General features: G+C 46.2%; 1 protein-coding gene across 1 annotated transcript in view; it reads left to right on the forward strand.

Moving 5' to 3' along the window:
- Positions 1–17,030, forward strand: part of LOC138299672 (interferon regulatory factor 9-like) — a 209,017-nt gene extending 191,987 nt beyond the window's left edge. The window contains exon 9 of the mRNA XM_069238144.1: positions 15,940–17,030. Within this exon, the coding sequence (XP_069094245.1) occupies positions 15,940–16,083 (144 nt within the window). The 3' untranslated portion in view covers positions 16,084–17,030. The remainder of the gene's footprint in view (positions 1–15,939) is intronic.
- Positions 17,031–19,544: the final 2,514 nt, after the last annotated feature.

Raw genomic sequence — 19,544 nt, forward strand, 5'->3', positions numbered from 1 at the left:
AAGCAACCACAACTTTCTTTGGACCAGTAACCCCCCCCCCCCCCCAGTTGAGATTCATAAAAGCCATGGGGTGGCTAAGAGTGTTGTTATGAGCGTCTGTCACTTGGTACTGGTGACCACGTAGGTGTTGTTCAGGGTGTACCAGTTTCTCTATTACCATGGTAACACTGGCACCTGTGTCCCTGTAGGCCTGAACCTCAACACCATTTATTAGGGGAAGTTGCTTGTACTTATCCATATTAAGGGGACAAGCAACCAAGGTGGACAAATCAATGGCACCTTCAGAGACTAGCACAGCCTCTGTGGTCTCCCTAACAAGACCAACCCCAACTAAATTACCAAAAGTGAGCCCAGCTACTCCCTTGGATTGGCTATTAGTAGGTTTGCTCCCACCACCACTGCTATTACTAGGGGCACTAGAGGTTGCAGTAGGGGTTGTGGTAGTGGGAGGTTTGGTGCTTTTCTTTGGACAACTGGCATCAGTTGTCCAATGGCCTTTTACTTTACATAAATAGCACCAAGGTTTTTTTACTTGATTAGAAGAGGATTTGGACCCACCACCCCCACCAGAGTGTTTTTGTGGGCCTGATGAAGACTCATTTTTAGATTTGTCCCCACCCTTGTCTGAAGCCTTACCATCCTTCTTCTTGCCATCCTTGTCACCCCCTGTATGAACTTTTCTGTTCACTCTTGTTCTGACCCATTTGTCTGCCTTCTTTCCCAATTCTTGGGGAGAGGTCATATCTGAGTCCACTAGATATTGGTGTAACAAATCAGACACACAGTTATTCAGAATATGCTCTCTCAGGATTAGATTGTACAGGCTTTCATAGTCAGAAACTTTACTGCCATGTAACCACCCCTCCAAGGCCTTCACTGAATAGTCAACAAAGTCTACCCAGTCTTGTGAGGATTCTTTTCTGGTCTCTCTGAACTTAATCCTGTATTGTTCAGTGGTTAAGCCAAATCCATCCAAGAGTGCATTCTTCAAAACTGTAAAATTATTGGCATCACTTTCTCTAACAGTAAGGAGCCTATCCCTACCCTTTCCACTGAAAGATAGCCATAGGATAGCAGCCCACTGCCTTTGAGGGACCCCCTGTACCATACAGGCCCTCTCAAGTGCAGCAAACCACTTGTTAATGTCATCCCCCTCCTTGTAAGGGGGAACTATCTTGTGCAGATTCCTGGAATCATGCTCTCTAACAGGATTACTATCAGGAATACTGCTGCTGCCACCATGGGGTCCTAACCCCAACCTCTGTCTCTCCTTTTCTAAGTCTAGGGATTCCCTGTCTAGAGCCAGCTGTTGCTGTTTAAGCTTCAGCCTGGTCTCTTCCACTCTCAACTTATTGAGTTCCCTTTCTAATATCTTCTCATCAGGGTGGGTGGGTTGGGAATGTTTTGACACAGAAGAAGGATTGGAAAGAGCAGAGGGAGACCTGTCCCTAACAGTTGGCACTCTAACAACCTGGCCTTCAGGAATAAAACCCTCCCTACTATGATGGGAGCTTCTTATACTACCAGCATTGCTATGAGGTCTGCTAAGGGGCAGATTAGGAAGGGAACCCTGTAACACTCCCACTGGGGGCTCCCCTGAGTCAGAGTGTGAGCTATCTCCTAACTTCTCAATCGAACTGCCAGCTAAGGCCTTATCATTCTCAATGAGCATGTTAGACAATAATTCTCAAGAAGGGTTCTTTCCTACCACTAAACCTCTATCAATGCAGAGACTCCTTAGGCTCTTAAAGTTGAGGTGGTCATAAGTTGTATTGACCAAATTAAGAGGAGTTCCTACACCAGACATGATAGAAAAAGGTTTAGAGACAGATAAAAGATAGAAAAAGTTTCAGGACTTTTTTAAAGAAACAGAAAAAAAAAAACTTTTTCAACTTTTTGAAACTTTTAGAAAGTTTAGAGGTACTTTTTAGCACTTAGCAAATAGTGTAAGAGAAGAAAAGCAAAACTTTTTGTTTAGGTGTACATACACTGAACTTGTTTTGTATATTATTCTCTTATGAAAAGTACACAATGACAAAGTGGTAAGTAGTTGCAAGTACTTATCCCACCGCTGCACAACCAATGTAGGAGGCTGGCCTGGCTTGTAGTGGGTACCAAGGGGTACTTACACTCTGTACCAGGTCCAGTTATCCCTTATTAGTGTAGAAGAGGTGTTTCTAGCAGCTTAGGCTGATAGAAGGTAGCTATAGCAGAGCAGCTTAGGCTGAACTAGGAGACATGCAAAGCTCCTACTATACCACTGGTGTCATATGCACAATATCATAAGAAAACACAATACACAGATATACTAAAAATAAAGGTACTTTATTTTTATGACAATATGCCAAAAGTATTTCAGTGAGTACCCTCAGTAGGAGGATGCCAAATATACACAAGATATATGTACACAATACCAAAAATATGCAGTAATAGCAAAAGGAAGTAATGCAAGCAGTGTAAAGTTACAATAGATTGCAATAGGAGCACATAGGTATAGGGGCAACACAAACCATATACTCCAAAAGTGGAATGCGAACCACGAATGGACCACAAACCTATGTGAGCTTGTAGAGGGTCGCTGGGACTGTAAGAAAACAGTGAGGGTTAGAAAAATAGCCCACCCCAAGACCCTGTAAGGTAGGTGTAAAGTGCACCTACAACCCCCAGAGAGCACAGAAGTCGTGATAGGGGGATTCTGCAAGGAAAACCAACACCAGCAATGCAACAACAGTGGATTTCCGGACCTGAGTACCTGTGAAACAAGGGGACCAAGTCCAAGAGTCGCGACAATGTCGAGAGTGGGCAGATGCCCAGGAAATGCCAGCTGAGGGTGCAAAGAAGCTGCCACCGGATGGAAGAAGCTTTGGTTTCTGCTAGAACGAAGAGGACTAGGAACTTCCCCTTTGGAGGATGGATGTCCCACGTCGTGAAGAAGCTTGCAGTGGTGTTCCCACACAGAAAGACCGCAAACAAGCCTTGCTGGCTGCAAGGGTCGCGGTTAGAGTTTTTGGATGCTGCTGTGGCCCAGGAGGGACCAGGATGTCGCCACTTGGATGAGGAGACAGAGGGGGCGCCCAGCAAGTCAGGGAGCCCTCACAGAAGCAGGCAGCACCCGCAGAAGTACCGGAACAGGCACTTAGAAGAGGAGTGAACCGGAGTCCACCCAAAGTCAGAAAAGGGAGTCCCACGACGCCGGAGGACAACTCAGAAGGTTGTGCACTGCAGGTTAGAGTGTCGGGGACCCACGCTTGGCTATGCACAAAGGAAATCCTGGAAGAGTGCACAGGAGCCGGAGCAGCTGCAAATCACGCGATACCCAGCAATGCAGTCTAGCTTGGGGAGGCAAGGACTTACCTCCACCAAACTTGGACTGAAGAATCACTGGACTGTGGGAGTCACTTGGACAGAGTTGCTGAGTTCCAGGGACCACGCTCGTCGTGCTGAGAGGGGACCCGGAGGACCGGTGATGCAGTCTTTTGTTGCCTGCGGTTGCAGGGGGAAGATTCCGTCGACCCACGGGAGATTTCTTCAGAGTTCCAGGTGCAGAAAGGAGGCAGGCTACCCCCAGAGCATGCACCACCAGGAAACAGTCGAGAAAGCCAGCAGGATGAAGCGATACAAGGTTGCAGTAGTCGTCTTTGCTACTTTGTTGCGGTTTTGCAGGCGTCCTGAGCAGTCAGCGGTCGATCCTTTGGCAGAAGGTGAAGAGGGAGATGCAGAGGAACCCTGGTGAGCTCTTGCATTCGGTATCTGAAGAATTCCCCAAAGCAGAGACCCTAAATAGCCAGAAAAGGAAGTTTGGCTACCTATGAAGGAGGATAGGCTAGTAACACAGGTAAGAGCCTATCAGAAGGAGTCTCTGATGTCACCTGCTGGCCCTGGCCACTCAGAGCAGTCCAGTGTGCCAGCACACCTCTGAATCCAAGATGGCAGAGGTCTAGGGCACGCTGGAGGAGCTCTGGGCATCTCCCCTGGGAGGTGCAGGTCAGGGGAGTGGTCACTCCCCTTTCCTTTGTCTAGTTTCGCGCCAGAGCAGGGCTGGGGGATCCCTGAACCGGTGTAGACTGGCTTATGCAGAGATGGGCACCATCTGTGCCCATCAAAGCATTTCCAGAGGCTGGGGGAGGCTACTCCTCCCCAGCCCTGACACCTATTTCCAAAGGAAGAGGGTGTAAAACCCTCTCTCTGAGGAAGTCCTTTGTTCTGCCTTCCTGGGCCAGGCCTGGCTGGACCCCAGGAGGGCAGAAACCTGTCTGAGGGGTTGGCAGCAGCAGCAGCTGCAGTGAAACCCCGGGAAAGGCAGTTTGGCAGTACCCGGGTTCTGTGCTAGAGACCCGGGGGATCATGGAATTGTCCCCCCAATGCCAGAATGGCATTGGGGTGACAATTCCATGATCCTAGACATATTACATGGCCATGTTCGGAGTTACCATTGTGACGCTGTACATAGGTAGAGACCTATGTACAGTGCACGCTTGTAATGGTGTCCCCGTACTCACAAAGTCTGGGGAATTCGCCCTGAACGATGTGGGGGCACCTTGGCTAGTGCCAGGGTGCCCCCACACTAAGTAACTTTGCACCCAACCTTCACCAGGTGAAGGTTAGACATATAGGTGACTTATAAGTTACTTAAGTGCAGTGGTAAATGGCTGTGAAATAACGTGGACGTTATTTCACTCAGGCTGCACTGGCAGGCCTGTGTAAGAATAGTCAGATCTCCCTATGGGTGGCAAAAGAAATGCTGCAGCCCATAGGGATCTCCTGGAACCCCAATACCCTGGGTACCTCAGTACCATATACTAGGGAATTATAAGGGTGTTCCAGTATGTCAATGTGAATTGGTGAAATTGGTCACTAGCCTGTTAGTGACAATTTGGAAAGCAGAGAGAGCATAACTAATGAGGCTCTGGTTAGCAGAGCCCCAGTGAGACAGTTAGTCATCACACAGGGAACACATAGAGGGCACACTTATGAGCACTGGAGCCCCGGCTGGCAGGGTCCCAGTGACATATACACTAAAACAACATATATATAGTGAAATATGGGGGTAACATGCCAGGCAAGATGGTACTTTCCTACACAAGGTGAAGTAAAGGATGCAGAGGATTCCTGCTGGGGTATTGCAGTCCGAATCTAAAGAACCACCCAAGAGAGAGACCCTAAATACCCCTGAGAGGGGGGATTGGTCAGCTACACAAGTAAGCACCTATCAGGGGAGGGCTCTGCATCACCTGCTGGCACTGTCCACTCAGATGCTCCCAGAGTGCCCTGCCAACTTGGAATCCAAGATGGCAAAACCCAGGGACCCTTTGGAGGAGCACTGAGGACTACCCCTGGGGTGGTGATGGACCGTTTCCTTTGTCCAGTTTCGCGCCAGAGCAGGGAATGGGGGTCCCTGAACCGGTGTAGACTGGGTTATGCAAGGAGGGCACCAAATGTGCCCTTCAAAGCATTTCCAGTAGCTTGTGGAGGCTACCCCTCCCAAGCCTGTAACACCTATTTCCAAAGGGAGAGGGCGTAACACCCCTCTCCCAAAGGAAATCCTTTGTTCTGCCTTCCTGGGTTTGAGCTGCTCCAGCAAAAGGAGGGCAGAAACCTGTCTGAGAGGTGGCAGCAGCTGGGGATGCCTGGAAAACCTCAGAAGGCTGGAATTGTGATACTGGGGGTCCACTAAGGAGCCCCCAGAGTACATGGAATCATACAATCAATGTTTGCAAAAGCATTGGGGTATGATTCCAGCATGTTTATGTTCGGAGTTACCATTATGTAGCTTGACATAGGTAGTGACCTATGTCGAGTACACGTGTAAAATGGCGTCCCTATACTCACAAAGTCTGGGAAAATGGTCCTGGAGGACCTGGGGCACCTCTGCTAGTGCAGGGGTCCCATCACACACAGGTAGTCTGCACCCTGCCCTCAGGGTTGAAGGGCCTGCTGTAAGTGTGACTTATAAGTGACCTGGTGCAGTGTAAATGGCAATGAAAGGGTACATGCACCTTTTCACACAGGCTGCAATGGCAGTCCTGTAGAAGCCTTTGCATGGGCTCCATATAGGTGGCAAAAGAAATGCTGCAGCCCATAGGGATCCCTGGAACCCCAATGCCCTGGGTACCTAGGTACCATATACTAGGGAATTATAGGAGGGCACCAGTATGGCCATTTTGGGTGAAATGCTGGGTTACCAGTATGCAGTGACAGCATTTAGAGGAGAGAAAGCATAATCACTAGGGTCCTGGTTATCAGGATCCCAGTGTACACAATCAAACACACAGACATCAGGCAAAAAATGGGGGTAGCCGTGCCAAAAAAAGGGTACTCCTACAGGGATGACCACCCAAATGCTGTCAGGTCTAACAGCATCTAAGCAAATAAAGAAAGGAAGGCCCTTCAACACAACTCCCTCAGTGACCATCACCACAGATGCATTCCACAAGGGGTGGGGAGCACACAGAGACAGCCTAAAGATACAAGGTCTATGGAACAAACAAGATGCAGTCAAACACATCAATTTTCTAGAGCTGAAGACTGTGTTTCTAGCCCTGAAGGCATTCCAATCACAAATAGCGGGAAAATCAGTACTAATACAGACAGACAACACAACAACAATGTTCTATCTGAACAAACAAGGGGGCACAAAATCATTCACCCTAGGCAGATAAGCCTAAAAAATATGGAAATGGGCGATACCTATAGGTATATACCTACCAGGAATGGACAACATAGAAGTTGACAAACTAAACAGGCAAAACAGCAGCACACATGAATGGGAGATAAAGCAAAGGAGCCTCAGAAGAAATGTCAAAATCTGGAGCACACCAACAATTGACCTGTTCGCATCAGCAGAGAACAGAAAATGCCAACGCTTCGCCTCCAGGTTTCCTCACCACCAATCAGAAGAGAATGCCCTGTCACTAAACTGATCAGGGACATTACCCCTACGCCTTTCCACCAATTCCCTTAATTCTAAAGGTACTGGAGAAGGCCAGGAGTCCAGAAACGAATCTCATCCTCATAGTCCCACAATGGGCCAGACAAGCATGGTACTCAGACCTACTCCAACTGTCCAGGGAACAGTTTATTAAATTCAAAGATCGATACTTATTCACAATACAGATGATCAGAGTATTCCACCCAGAACCAACAACTCTCAATCTAACAGCATGGCGCCTGAATACATAGAATTCGGACACTTAAACCTACCAAATAGAACCATGGAGATCAAAAAAAGGAACCAAGAAAACCAACAAGAAGAAAATGCTATGCATCAAAATAGAAAAAATATCTCCTGTGGTGCACAGGGTACAATACATAACAAACAATAACTAAACAGGAGACCGTAATCACCTATCTCACACACTTATTGGACAACGGAAGCAACTACTCTTTACTCATAGTACACCTGGCAGCAATCGTGGCCTACACCAGAGGGGCATTATGCAGAAGTTTCTTCACAGCACCCATAATAAAAAGGTTCCTGGAAGGATGTATAATAATTGACCCACCAACAAAGACACCAGCCCCAATGTGGATACAGTGCTAACACAACTCATGACAAAACCATTTGAACCCATGCACAAGACTCATTTAAAATTTCTCACACTAAAAACAGCCTTCCTAATTGTGATGACATCGCTACGAAGAGCAAGTAAGATCCAAGCCTTAACAATAGAAGAACCATACATGCAAATCCACAAGGACAAGGTAGTTCTCAGAACAGACCTGCAGTTCCTACCAAAGGTGGTCACAAAATTCCACATAAATCAAATCATACAGTTACCTGTTTTCTTAAAAAACCCACAAAGCGAAATGGAGAAAAAACTGCATACATTGGACGTAAGAAGGGCAGTAGTATACTACTTGGAAGAAACCAAGCAACTCCGCAAGGGTAATCAATTATTTGTTGCGTATGCTAAAGGCAACAAAGGGAACCCTGTCACAAAGGGGACCATTGCATAATAGATTGTGGAGACAATTCAAACATGCTATGCAGCAGCAGGCGAACAACAGCCACAATGCCTACAGGCACACTCAACAAGGAAAAAAGGTGCAGCGCTGGCATTCATAGCTAATGTGCCCATAGACACAGCAGCAACATGGGCATCTCCTCACACATTCACAAAACATTATTGTGTGGACAGCCAAGGTGGGACAAAGTTAATCTTTTCAACCCAACCAACCCAAATAAATGGGAGAAACTGCTAAACAATCTGATGCACAGCATGTGAATCCAGAAAAGGATTTATGCTGCAAAACGAAATGGTTACTTACCAGTAGGAGTAGTTTTGCAACCTGAAGAGTCTTCTGGATTCACATGCAACCCACTCACCTCCCCAGAAAACAGAACACGACAAACAGGTGGGGTAAGAGGTCAAAAATGTAAGAGATAAAACAAAGGCAAACGGAAAAAGAATCCAAAGGGGACTACCACGCACGGGAACATCCGGGGCGCTGTATGTCCTCATACGGATACGGACATAACACCAAATGGTGGTCAACGACGCCCAGGAGAAGGGGAAAAAAACAAAGACAATTCCAGACCCAACCACTAGGGAATGATGCACAGCATGTGAATCCAGAAAACTCTTCAGGCTGTGAAACTATTCCTACTGGTAAGTAACCATTTCGATATTCCTTAGAGATTCATGGTCATACTTCATAAGTTTGCTTCCTACCAACTCTTGTGTTAAAGAACACCTGTAGGAAGTTGGCTCTGTATGTACTATTTCAAAGTAAGAAATAGCATGCGCAGAGTCCAAGGGTTCCCCTTAGAGGTAAGATAGTGTCAAAAAGAGATAATTCTAATGCTCTATTTTGTGGTAGTGTGGTCGAGCAGAAGGCTTATCAGAGGTTAGTGTTAAGCATTTGTTGTACACACACAGGCAAAAAATGGGGAACACACACTCAAAGACAATTCCAGGCCAATAGGTTTTTATATAGAAAAACATATTTTCTTAGTTTATTTTAAGAACCACAAGTTCAGGATTTACAAACAGTACTTTAAATGAAAGGTACTTCACTTAGGAACTTTAGGAACTTTGAATTAGCAAAATAGCATATACAGTTTTCACACAAATGGCATATAGCTATTTTAAAACTAGACACTGCAATTTTCAACAGTTCCTGGGGGAGGTAAGTGTTTGTTAGTTTTGCAGGTAAGTAAACCACCTACGGGGTTCAAAGTTGGATCCAAGGTAGCCCACCGTTGGGTGTTCAGAGCAACCCCAAAGTTACCACACCAGCAGCTCAGGGCCGGTCAGGTGCAGAGGTCAAAATGGTGCCCAAAACGCATAGGCTTCAATGGAGAAGGGGGTGCCCCGGTTCCAGTCTGCCAGCAGGTAAGTACCCGCGTCTTCGGAGGCCAGACCAGGGGGGTTTTGTAGGGCACCTGGGGGGACACAAGTCAGCACAAAAAGTACACCCTCAGCGGCACGGGGGTGGCTGGGTGCAGTGTGCAAACAGGTGTCGGGTTTGCAATGGAGTTCAATGGGAGACCCAGGGGTCTCTTCAGCGAAGCAGGCAGGCAAGGGGGGGGCTCCTCTGGGAAGCCACCACCTGGGCAAGGGAGAGGGCCACCTGGGGGTCGCTTCTGCACTGGAGGTCGGATCCTTCAGGTCCTGGGGGCTGCGGGTGCAGTGTCTTTACCAGGCGTCGGGTTCTTTGAAGCAGGCAGTCACTGTCAGGGGGAGCATCTGGATTCCCTCTGCAGGCGTCGCTGTGGGGGCTTAGGGTGGTCAACTCTGGCTACTCACGGGCTCGCAGTCGCCAGGGAGTCCTCCCTGTAGTGTTGTTTCTCCACAAGTCGAGCCGGGGGCGTCGGGTGCAGAGTGCAAAGTCTCACGCTTCCGGCAGGAAACGTGTGTCCTTTAAAAGTTGCTTCTTTGTTGCAAAGATGTTTCTTCTTTAGAGCAGAGCCGCTGTCCTCGGGAGTTCTTGGTCCTTTTAGATGCAGGGTGGTCCTCTGAGGCTTCAGAGGTCGCTGGACCCTGGAGAACACGTCGCTGTTGCAGTTTTTCTTGAAGTGGGGAGACAGGCCGGTAGAGCTGGGGCCAAAGCAGTTGGTGTCTCCGTCTTCTCTGCAAGGCTTTCAGGTCAGCAGTCCTTCTTCGTCTTAGGTTGCAGGAATCTAGTTTCCTAGGTTCTGGGGAGCCCCTAAATACTGAATTTAGGGGGGTGTTTAGGTCGGGGAGGGCAGTAGCCAATGGCTACTGTCCTTGAGGGTGGCTACACCCTCTTTGTGCCTCCTCCCTGAGGGGAGGGGGCACATCCCTATTCCTATTGGGGGAATCCTCCAAAATCAAGATGGAGGATTTCTAAAGGCAAGGGTCACCTCAGCTCAGGACACCTTAGGGGCTGTCCTGACTGGTGGGTGACTCCTCCTTGTTTTTCTCATTATCTCCCCTGGACTTGCCGCCAAAAGTGGGGGCTGTGTCCAGGGGCGGGCATCACCACTAGCTGGAGTGCCCTGGGGCATTGTAACACAAAGCCTGAGCCTTTGAGGCTCACTGCTAGGTGTTACAGTTCATGCAGGGGGAGGTGTGAAGCACCTCCACCCAGAGCAGGCTTTTGTTTCTGTCCTCAGAGAGCACAAAGGCCGTCACCACATGGGGTCAGAAACTCGTCTCTCAGCAGCAGGCTGGCACAGACCAGTCAGTCCTGCACTGAACAATTGGGTAAAATACAGGGGGCATCTCTAAGATGCCATCTGTGTGCATTTTTTAATAAATCCAACACTGGCATCAGTGTGGGTTTATTATTCTGAGAAGTTTGATACCAAACTTCCCAGTATTCAGTGTAGCCATTATGGAGCTGTGGAGTTCGTTTTTGACAGACTCCCAGACCATATACTGTTATGGCTACCCTGCACTTACAATGTCTAAGGTTTTGCTTAGACACTGTAGGGGCATAGTGCTCCCAGGCCCTCACCTGTGGTATAGTGCACCCTGCCTTAGGGCTGTAAGGCCTGCTAGAGGGGTGACTTACCTATGCCATAGGCAGTGTGAGGTTGGCATGGCACCCTGAAGGGAGTGCCATGTCGACTTCGTCATTTTCTCCCCACCAGCACACACAAGCTGGCAAGCAGTGTGTCTGTGCTGAGTGAGGGGTCCCTAGGGTGGCATAAGACATGCTGCAGCCCTTAGAGACCTTCCCTGGCATCAGGGCCCTTGGTACCAAGGGTACCAGTTACAAGGGACTTACCTGGGTGCCAGGGTTGTGCCAATTGTGGAGACAATGGTACATTTTAGGTGAGAGAACACTGGTGCTGGGGCCTGGTTAGCAGGGTCCCAGCACACTTCTCAGTCAAGTCAGCATCAGTATCAGGCAAAAAGTGGGGGGTAACTGCAACAGGGAGCCATTTCCTTACAACACCCAAAAGAATAAGGCCTTACAAAAGAATGTGTTGAGTCAAATGGACAAAACTTCCAGTCTGTGTGTGCAGTGAAAGTCAGAGGTGGTATACATTAGAGTTGCTTAAAACAAAATCAGGAGGTGATCGTCTGATTGTCTTGAAAGACCTAAATGTATTTCAAGATGAGTACCCTGCAAATGGTAATTCCTTTGGGAACAGAGGAAGATTTTGTTGGCATCAACAGATCTGCAGGAAGCGTATCTACATCTGCCAATATGAAAGGAACTTCAGAGGGACCTAGGTTTGCAATAGGAGGAAATAATTGGCATTACCAGGTATTACCATGTAGCTTGAAATCTTCTCATAGTCTTCACCAAATGTTTGGATCCAGTAATGGTGATCCTGCATGAACAGAGGATTCAGATCAATCCTTATCTAGCCGACCTATTAATTGTCTCCACTCATGGTTAAAATTTGCAGAGAACTTCAAAAACCTGAACAAATCTCAAAGCTTTGTTTCAACTCAACATTTAGAAGTTACTCCTTTAGTGCCCGTCCAAGAACCTGATTTACCTAGACACATGGTATCAAACAGATTTATGTAAAGTGAGCCTTTCGCCAGACAGGAAGTCAAAAGTGATTCAGAGACTGAGTCCTTTATTACAGAATAACCAAGCACCAATCTGGGAATGGCTTTAAGTCCAAGACAATATGACAGGTAGATCATGATCCCTTGTGTAATGTTGGAGAAGAACTGCAGGATATCAGCTCCAGCTGTAGGCTGTAATTGATATTTCTTTTTCTTTTAGGCAGCATATCACTTTATCATGTACACATGGGACCATAGCTTCACTTTACATTACAACACTGGAGGCCATTATAGAAGAATTTCAAGGATCTAGGGCCAGATGTAGGAAACTCCAATTTTGCGACTTGCAAATTGCGAGTCTGACCGACTCGCAATTTGCAACTCGCAAAATTGGATGCAGAAAGGTGTCTCAGACACCTTCTGCGACTCGCTATGGGGTCAAAAAAGACCCACCTCATCAATATTCATGAGGTGGTCGCAGTTTGCGACCCCATAGCGAGTCCCTGCACTCACAGGGATGGTGGCCTGCTGTAGTCAGCAGACCTCCATGTCTGTCACTGCTTTTTTAATAAAGCTGGGTTTTTTTTCATTTTGCAGCCCATTTTCCTTAAAGGAAACGAGCTGCAAAATGAAAACTAAACCAAAACCATTTAGTTTCGTTTTTTCAGAGTAGGCAGTGGTCCATAGGACCACTGCCTGCTCTGAAAAAATATTTTTTTTCGGCATTCTCAAAGGGGAAGGGGTCCCATGGGGACCCCTTCCCTTTTGCGAATGAGTTACCACCAGTGTGACACTGGTGGTAACTGGGAGTTGGTTTGCGACTGCATTCGCGGTCACAAAGCAACTCTGCATTGCGATGCGGTCGCAAATAGGAAGGGAACACCCCTTCCTATTTGCGTGTCGCATTCCCAAATTGTGAGTCGGTACCGACTCGCAATTTGGGAATGAGCATCGCGTTCGGCCGTTTGCATGCCGCAAACTGCATTTTTCATGCAAACGGCTTCGTACATCTGGCCCATAATTCCTGTTACGAGGACTGTAAAGGAACAACTACTAAGGTGGTCAAATTAGCGGATTCTAGACAAGGGAGTTCTTATAAATCCCCAGTCCCCATACGTATTAACAACAGATGCCAGCGGTTTTATACTCAAAGATGGTTCAGGGTTGTTGACTATTTTAGGAGAAGAGTCATTCTTCAAACTGGAGAAAACTTATGACAGTCTGGAAGGTTTTACAGAGCTGAGAAAGGAGGTTCAGGGTGCAGACATTGTCATAAGGACAGACAATTATATATCAGTGTCTTACTTGAACAGGCAGTTTGTGACAGGGTCCTAATCCATGAACAAGGCACCTTGGAAGATTTCATGCTGGGCAGAAAGGAAGGTTCTTTCTCTCAAAAGGATTCATATTCAAGGGAAAGAACAGATACTTTAATCCTTCCTCTATAAACCTCAGGTTGACAACTCACATACGTCAGGAAATTTGAAGGAGATTTAGGAGTCCAACAGTAGATTTCCTTTCAGATCACCAGAATGTTCTGGTTTCTGACCTTATCTCCTTGTTCATTCATTGGTGATTGAACTGCATTCATGAACAAGCCAGTGGCCCAAGTCCCTTTGGTATGCCTTCCCTTCTATCCCTGTGGTTCCTCGAGCAATTTAGAAAAACTAGAGAGAATAAGCAGATGCAATATTAGTCTGCCCAAACCAAAAGGTAGTGTTTTCTCTTCTAGCAGAAAGACTAGTGAATCAGGTTTGGCTGCTTCATCTAGATTCATGTCCATTGAATCCTCCATCAGTTCTAGCTTTCTTATCAATCCAGCGGTTCAGGCTAGCCATTTGGAAGTTGACATGTATGGACAGTGGAACTGAGAGGCATGTTTACAAGCCCCTAGCGCTTACCTGCGTCACATTAGCGTCAATTTCTTTTACGCTAATGTGGCTTTAGGAAGTTTTTTTTGCTGCGCTGTATTTACAAAGTGGCGCAATGCTTCCATTGTGCCACTTTGCACCCCCTTGCGCCACATTACGCTTGCTTCAGCAATAATGTATGCAAGGGAGGCCCGCAAAAATGGCAAATCTACAAGATTTCACTGCAAAATTTTTGGCGTCATTTTTAATGCCTGCTCAAAGTAGGCGTTAAAATGACGCACTCATAGAAACATATGGGCCTCCTTGCACTTTGCTGCACTACCGTCAATATTTTTGACAGTGCTACAATAGCGTTAAAAATTCTGATGCTACTGTCCTAACAACCGCCATGGTGCGCCGTATTGTATATACCGTGCACCCATGGTGTCGCTGGGTGGGGAAGGGTGGCGCCAAAAGAAAATGACTCATCAGCACTGATGCACCAGTTTCCTGTAAATATGCCCCTTAGATCTTTCTCTTGCTGTATCCAGTTCCACCCTATCTTCAAGGAAGGAGTCTGCTAGAAAGTGTTATAGTTTTTATCACTAGGCTTCTTTATATATAGAATCTGTCTCTTATCCTTTGTGCTCCAGAACATATATGGTTACTTTTACTTTTCTAATGCAGACATTTGTGCTAAAGCAATATAGGCATACCCTTGTACGTTTGTGAAGTACGACAGGTAAAATGAAGCCAAGGATCTGCATTTGTTATAAAGGTTTTTGAATAGAAATAGATACCTTAATTTAATCTTGCTTTTTGACACAAGTTTAGGCAGCTGCAGCCTGTTGTTTAGGGAGGAGGGACCCAACCCCTCCACCTTTTTCCGATTCACCAAAAGTGTCTGCCAGGCTGAGCAAAGGTCAGCCTGACAGGCACTCTTCATGTTTGGGTCAGGCAGCCAGGCGGTGTACATGTGCTAAATGCAGCAGTGCTTGGCTACCTGCACAGACATTTGCTGGGCTAAGAATTCACAGCCTGAAGGGCATGATTTCCTGAGCTCCACAAAGTCTTCTGTTAGTTTCCCACTCATGACAAGGGCGATCATCACTGATGAACCTAGACATATGTACATTCAGTTTTAAGCCATAAAATGCCCACTGCTGCTCATCTGTGAGTCTCGTCACAGAGTGGGGTCAGCAGCTCTCACTGACCCCCATCTCACTCTGTGACAAGGTAAGAAAGGTTCTCCTTTAATTGGCTGCCACATGACAAGCTCAGCCAATGAAAATAGGAGGCAGGATCTTCCTTCTGTCCCTTCCTTACCTGAGGCCTATAGAAAAACAACCGAGGCTTGTGCTTCTCCTTTCCGCTACCCAGTGTCTCTGCAGTAAGTAAGTCCTTAATGAATGTTGAGTGCATGTGGGTTTGTATAAATGTATTTGTATGTGCGCATGTGTGCTGTAAATGGATGACTGCCTGTATATCTGCTTGTGAATGGTGGGTGTATGTGTGCACGCTTGTGAAGGGGTGTGTGTGTGTGCATGTGGATTGGTGTGTGTGTGTGCTCACCCCGCCACTGCTGCACAATACGAGCCGCCGCTGGTTCATGTTGTTTCAAAGTTATTTAGAGAATTAATTGTATGTTGATTAATGTTCACTTTTCAAGGACATTATGCTTAGGTATGTCTGCATTAGTGAGGAATGGGATGAGGAATATGGATGACGAGGTAATGCTTGGATTACTTAGTGGTAATCTTCATTACTCCAATTCCATGTTTCACATCTCAGTACGTTCGGTACTGCCCTCCCTCCCTTACTAATTTCAGGAGGTTCAACTGAGGGGGATGGTTGGCGGGGGAAGGAGGATGCATATATCTGGAACTGTGTTAACATCATAACCTTTACATACTAATTGGGGTGGACGTTTTTATGAGAAACATGGAATCGGAGTAATGAAGACTGCTGGTAGTAATCAAGTAAGCATTCATTGCTGTTTTATGATATTAGATGGCCTTGTTCCTGTCTATGTCCTGGCATGACATCTCCAGTAAGCACACACCACTTCTGCTACCAATAGAGATCTCTTCATTGAACTATCTATTGTTAAAACCTCTGCTTCTCCTAACACATTTCTGCTTTTTTTCTGGCAGGTGGAGCAGATGTTGGCTATGCAGCAGCTTACACAGGAAGTGTCAGACTCCTTCAGCAGCTCCATCACTCTCTTTCCGAACCCAGAGTCTGAAGAGCTTCTCTTCCAATCTACGGCTGAGTCTGTGCTTTTAAGCCTGTCGTGAACAGGGATAAGAGGAAACCGGAACATACCAACTAGAGATGCTGTATATATCTCTAGATTGCCTGGCTAGCAAGGGAAATGTTTTAGACTCCTGTGTGTACCAACCACTTTTCCTGAATAGACAGCAAGACCAATGAAGGAGATTCTGTTCCACTGCTAGCCCAGCTTCCCAAACGCCTCCCCTATCTCTTTGTTGACATCTTCTGTATGTATGTAGATATGTATATTTTTGATATACCAATGTGTGTAAGTAACTGAAGAAAATCACACCTTTAGGATCTTCGAATTTGTGCCAATGTGGAAGGACAGAATCCATTTTCAGCACATTCTGACATTTTCAAGTTGTTGAGGAACACTGACCACAACCCTCTCCCACCCCACCTCCCTTCGCCTCAGGTAACGTGTCCCTGGAGGAAGCCCATCCCATTTATATTTTGAGTTCACCCTTTTACACCTGTTGTTGTCTTCCAATCGCCCTATGCGCTCATGTGTGTTTTAAGACCCCAGGTAGCACTTGAGGAATCTGGCATCCAGAATCCCATGAAGTTGCTGGTTCTATGACCCGAACTATGTTCTCTTCTCCATCTTGGTCAGAGTGGCTGTGGCTAGTGTTGTCAGGCATGTTGCTTTCTGTTTCGCCTCTCCTCAATTTTCAAGCTGCCAATTGCACTTCGTTGTGGAGCTGGAGTCTGAATATAGCGTAAAATATTGTTTGCAATGTTTTAATGTTTGGGAAAGTCATCGTGCCAGTTTTGCTACAGACTCATGCACAAAAATGGTGGGTTGGCTGGCTCAATCAGTTATCTCTCAAGCATTATAGTAGATTCACTACTCCTATAGACTGTGGCTGCTAGACTGAATTCTCCAGTTCACCATGTACACTATGCACTTTTCAACCTCCTTTGTGAGTATGATTTTTACTTTTGAAAATAAAATCTTACCCAAGTATCCCTCACGTGTGTTTTTGCCAGTCCTGAATTTGGGTGGGAGAGGAAGCAGGGAGAGGCAAAAGATTATCGAGAGGTTGACAGAAACCAACTTACTGTGATGCCAATGGCTTCAATATGATTCTTATTAGACAAAGGTGGGGTAGTGACATCCTGTGCCAACTGCCATTATATATTGGGCTGTCCACAGAGATGCAAAGTTTGAGATGTGTCTTTAAATTAACTTAAACAGAAACCAGCAATCTAGGACATTTACAGTTCCTGACTAACCATGTGCAAGAGGTTTGTGGGCAGAGTGAGTCCCAGGCTTGTTGGACTTAGTCCGATTTTCCTATAGACCGATTTAGTTTTGAGTGAAACTCTCAATTAATTATGCTACATCAAGGTGAACTTATAAGTGTAGATACAAGAAATTGGAATATTATTTGAGGTGGGTGAATACTCATCTCAAAGAATAATTACAACTCTTGCCAGGGTGAACCACTTACGTGACTAAATAATCCTGAGTTCAACCCCTGGTAACTGTGATACAGAGCAGACGTACATTAGTGCAATGTGTAAAGCGTTTATGCAGTACCAGAACACTAATCAAATCAAAACAAAGCACAAGAAAAATCCCAAACAAATGTTAGCATACATTTGAATTATTAAATTGACATCAAAACTATAAAAAATCCAGTAATGGTAACCAGACATATTCATTTTTAAGAGATTGGATAAAACTTGCACGACAAGCATTAAGAGCCAACCACAGTCAACTGGTCCTGATAGCCTATGGATTCATGGTAATGGAGTCACAATAATGGTTTATTTTTGATGCTGGACCTATAACAATGAACTTTTTATTTATTGAAGGAAAGCGAATATTTTAAACAGAAATGCTGCCCAGGATAGCACTGGCACAAAAGTTGAACATAATGAGTAACAAAGAATGGATCACAAGAAACGTATAAAGGAATCGTATTGAGAAAAGGAATCAGCAACCTATAAAACAGTGAACAGAAAGTGCACACATATTTTGCACACACATGCAGAGTATAATTAGGAAAGGCCGCATTTATAAGGCCCTAGGGGCATCTGAACCAACGCAGCATCATTTTTTTTAATGCTCCGGTGGCACAGAGTGCGGGCCCTTGCGTGGTTTTTCATGGCCTTGTAAATATGGCCTCCTTTCACACATAACACTGCGTGAAAGGGACGTTCCATGGGTGTTGCTGTGGGTGCTCCTACGCAAAACACCCATGGAACCTGATGAAATCTGATGCACTCCCAGATTTACAAGGCTGGGAATGCGTCAGATTCCTAGGCCACCTCAGGGGAGGGGTGAAAGTGGCGCAACGGGGAGAAATAACATTATTTCTCTCTGTTTTTTCCTCTTTCTATGAGGAAAATGCCATTAATGATTGTTTATGTGTCCCTTCCTGCACATAAACAATCATCTCTGCAACACAGGCACCCTTGCACCAAGGTGCAATGGTGCTTGCGTTGGTGCTAGGCAGCAGTCTGTCCGCCAGTGCTGAGGAATTACAGGGATGTGTCATATTTCTGTAAATACAAAACATCCCTGCACTTTCAAAATGACACAGAACGGCATAGCAAGCTGGCTTGTAACACCACTGTAGAAAGATGGCCTGGTGTGTGGTGGGTACCCAAGGTACCTACACCTTATACCAGGTCCAGGTATCCCCTCTTAGTGAAGTGTAGGCAGTGTCTAGAATCCAGGCTCTTGAGAGGTAGCTGTAAATGAGCAGCCAAGGCTTAGTCTAGGAGACATGCAAAGCTCATGCAATACCACTGCAGTCACACAGCACTTACACACATGAAAGAAAATACTCGGTTGTACAAAAATGAAGGTACTTTATTTTTGGCACAAATCGCCACAAAATATAAGACAGGTAACCCATCCTTAGGAGGTAAGTAATGTTCGATGGCATGTGTAGCTGCAGATACACATGCTTTGCACATCCCGCCATCTAGTGTTGGGCTCGGAGTGTTACAAGTTGTTTTTCTTCTAAGAAGTCTTTCGAGTCACGAGATCGAGGTACTCCTCCCCTTTCGGCTCCATTGCGCATGGGCGTCGACTCCATCTTAGATTGTTTTTTTTCCGCCATCGGGTTCGGACGTGTTCCTTTTCGCTCTGTGTTTTGGTTCGGAAAGTTAGTTAGACTCTCGGAAAATTCGACGGTATTGTTTGCGTTCGGTATCGGGTTAGTTACTACAGATCGCCACCGACTTTTGAATAGCTCCGGTGGCCCTTTGTTTTTTTTTCGATCCCCTGTCGGGGCCTGGTCGGCACGGCCACGTGTCTCTTCAAGGCTGATGGAACGGACCCCATTCCGATTCTGCCCAAAATGTCACAACAAGTATCCGTATACAGATCAGCACCTGGTCTGTAACTTGTGTTTGTCTCCAGAACACAAAGAAGATACTTGTGAAGCCTGTCGAGCGTTTCGGTCGAGGAAAACATTAAGAGACAGAAGAGCGAGAAGACTGCAAATGGCGTCGGCGCCGACAG

Source organism: Pleurodeles waltl, chromosome 6 (assembly GCF_031143425.1).
Source record: "Pleurodeles waltl isolate 20211129_DDA chromosome 6, aPleWal1.hap1.20221129, whole genome shotgun sequence".
NCBI classification, from domain to species: Eukaryota; Metazoa; Chordata; class Amphibia; order Caudata; family Salamandridae; genus Pleurodeles; species Pleurodeles waltl.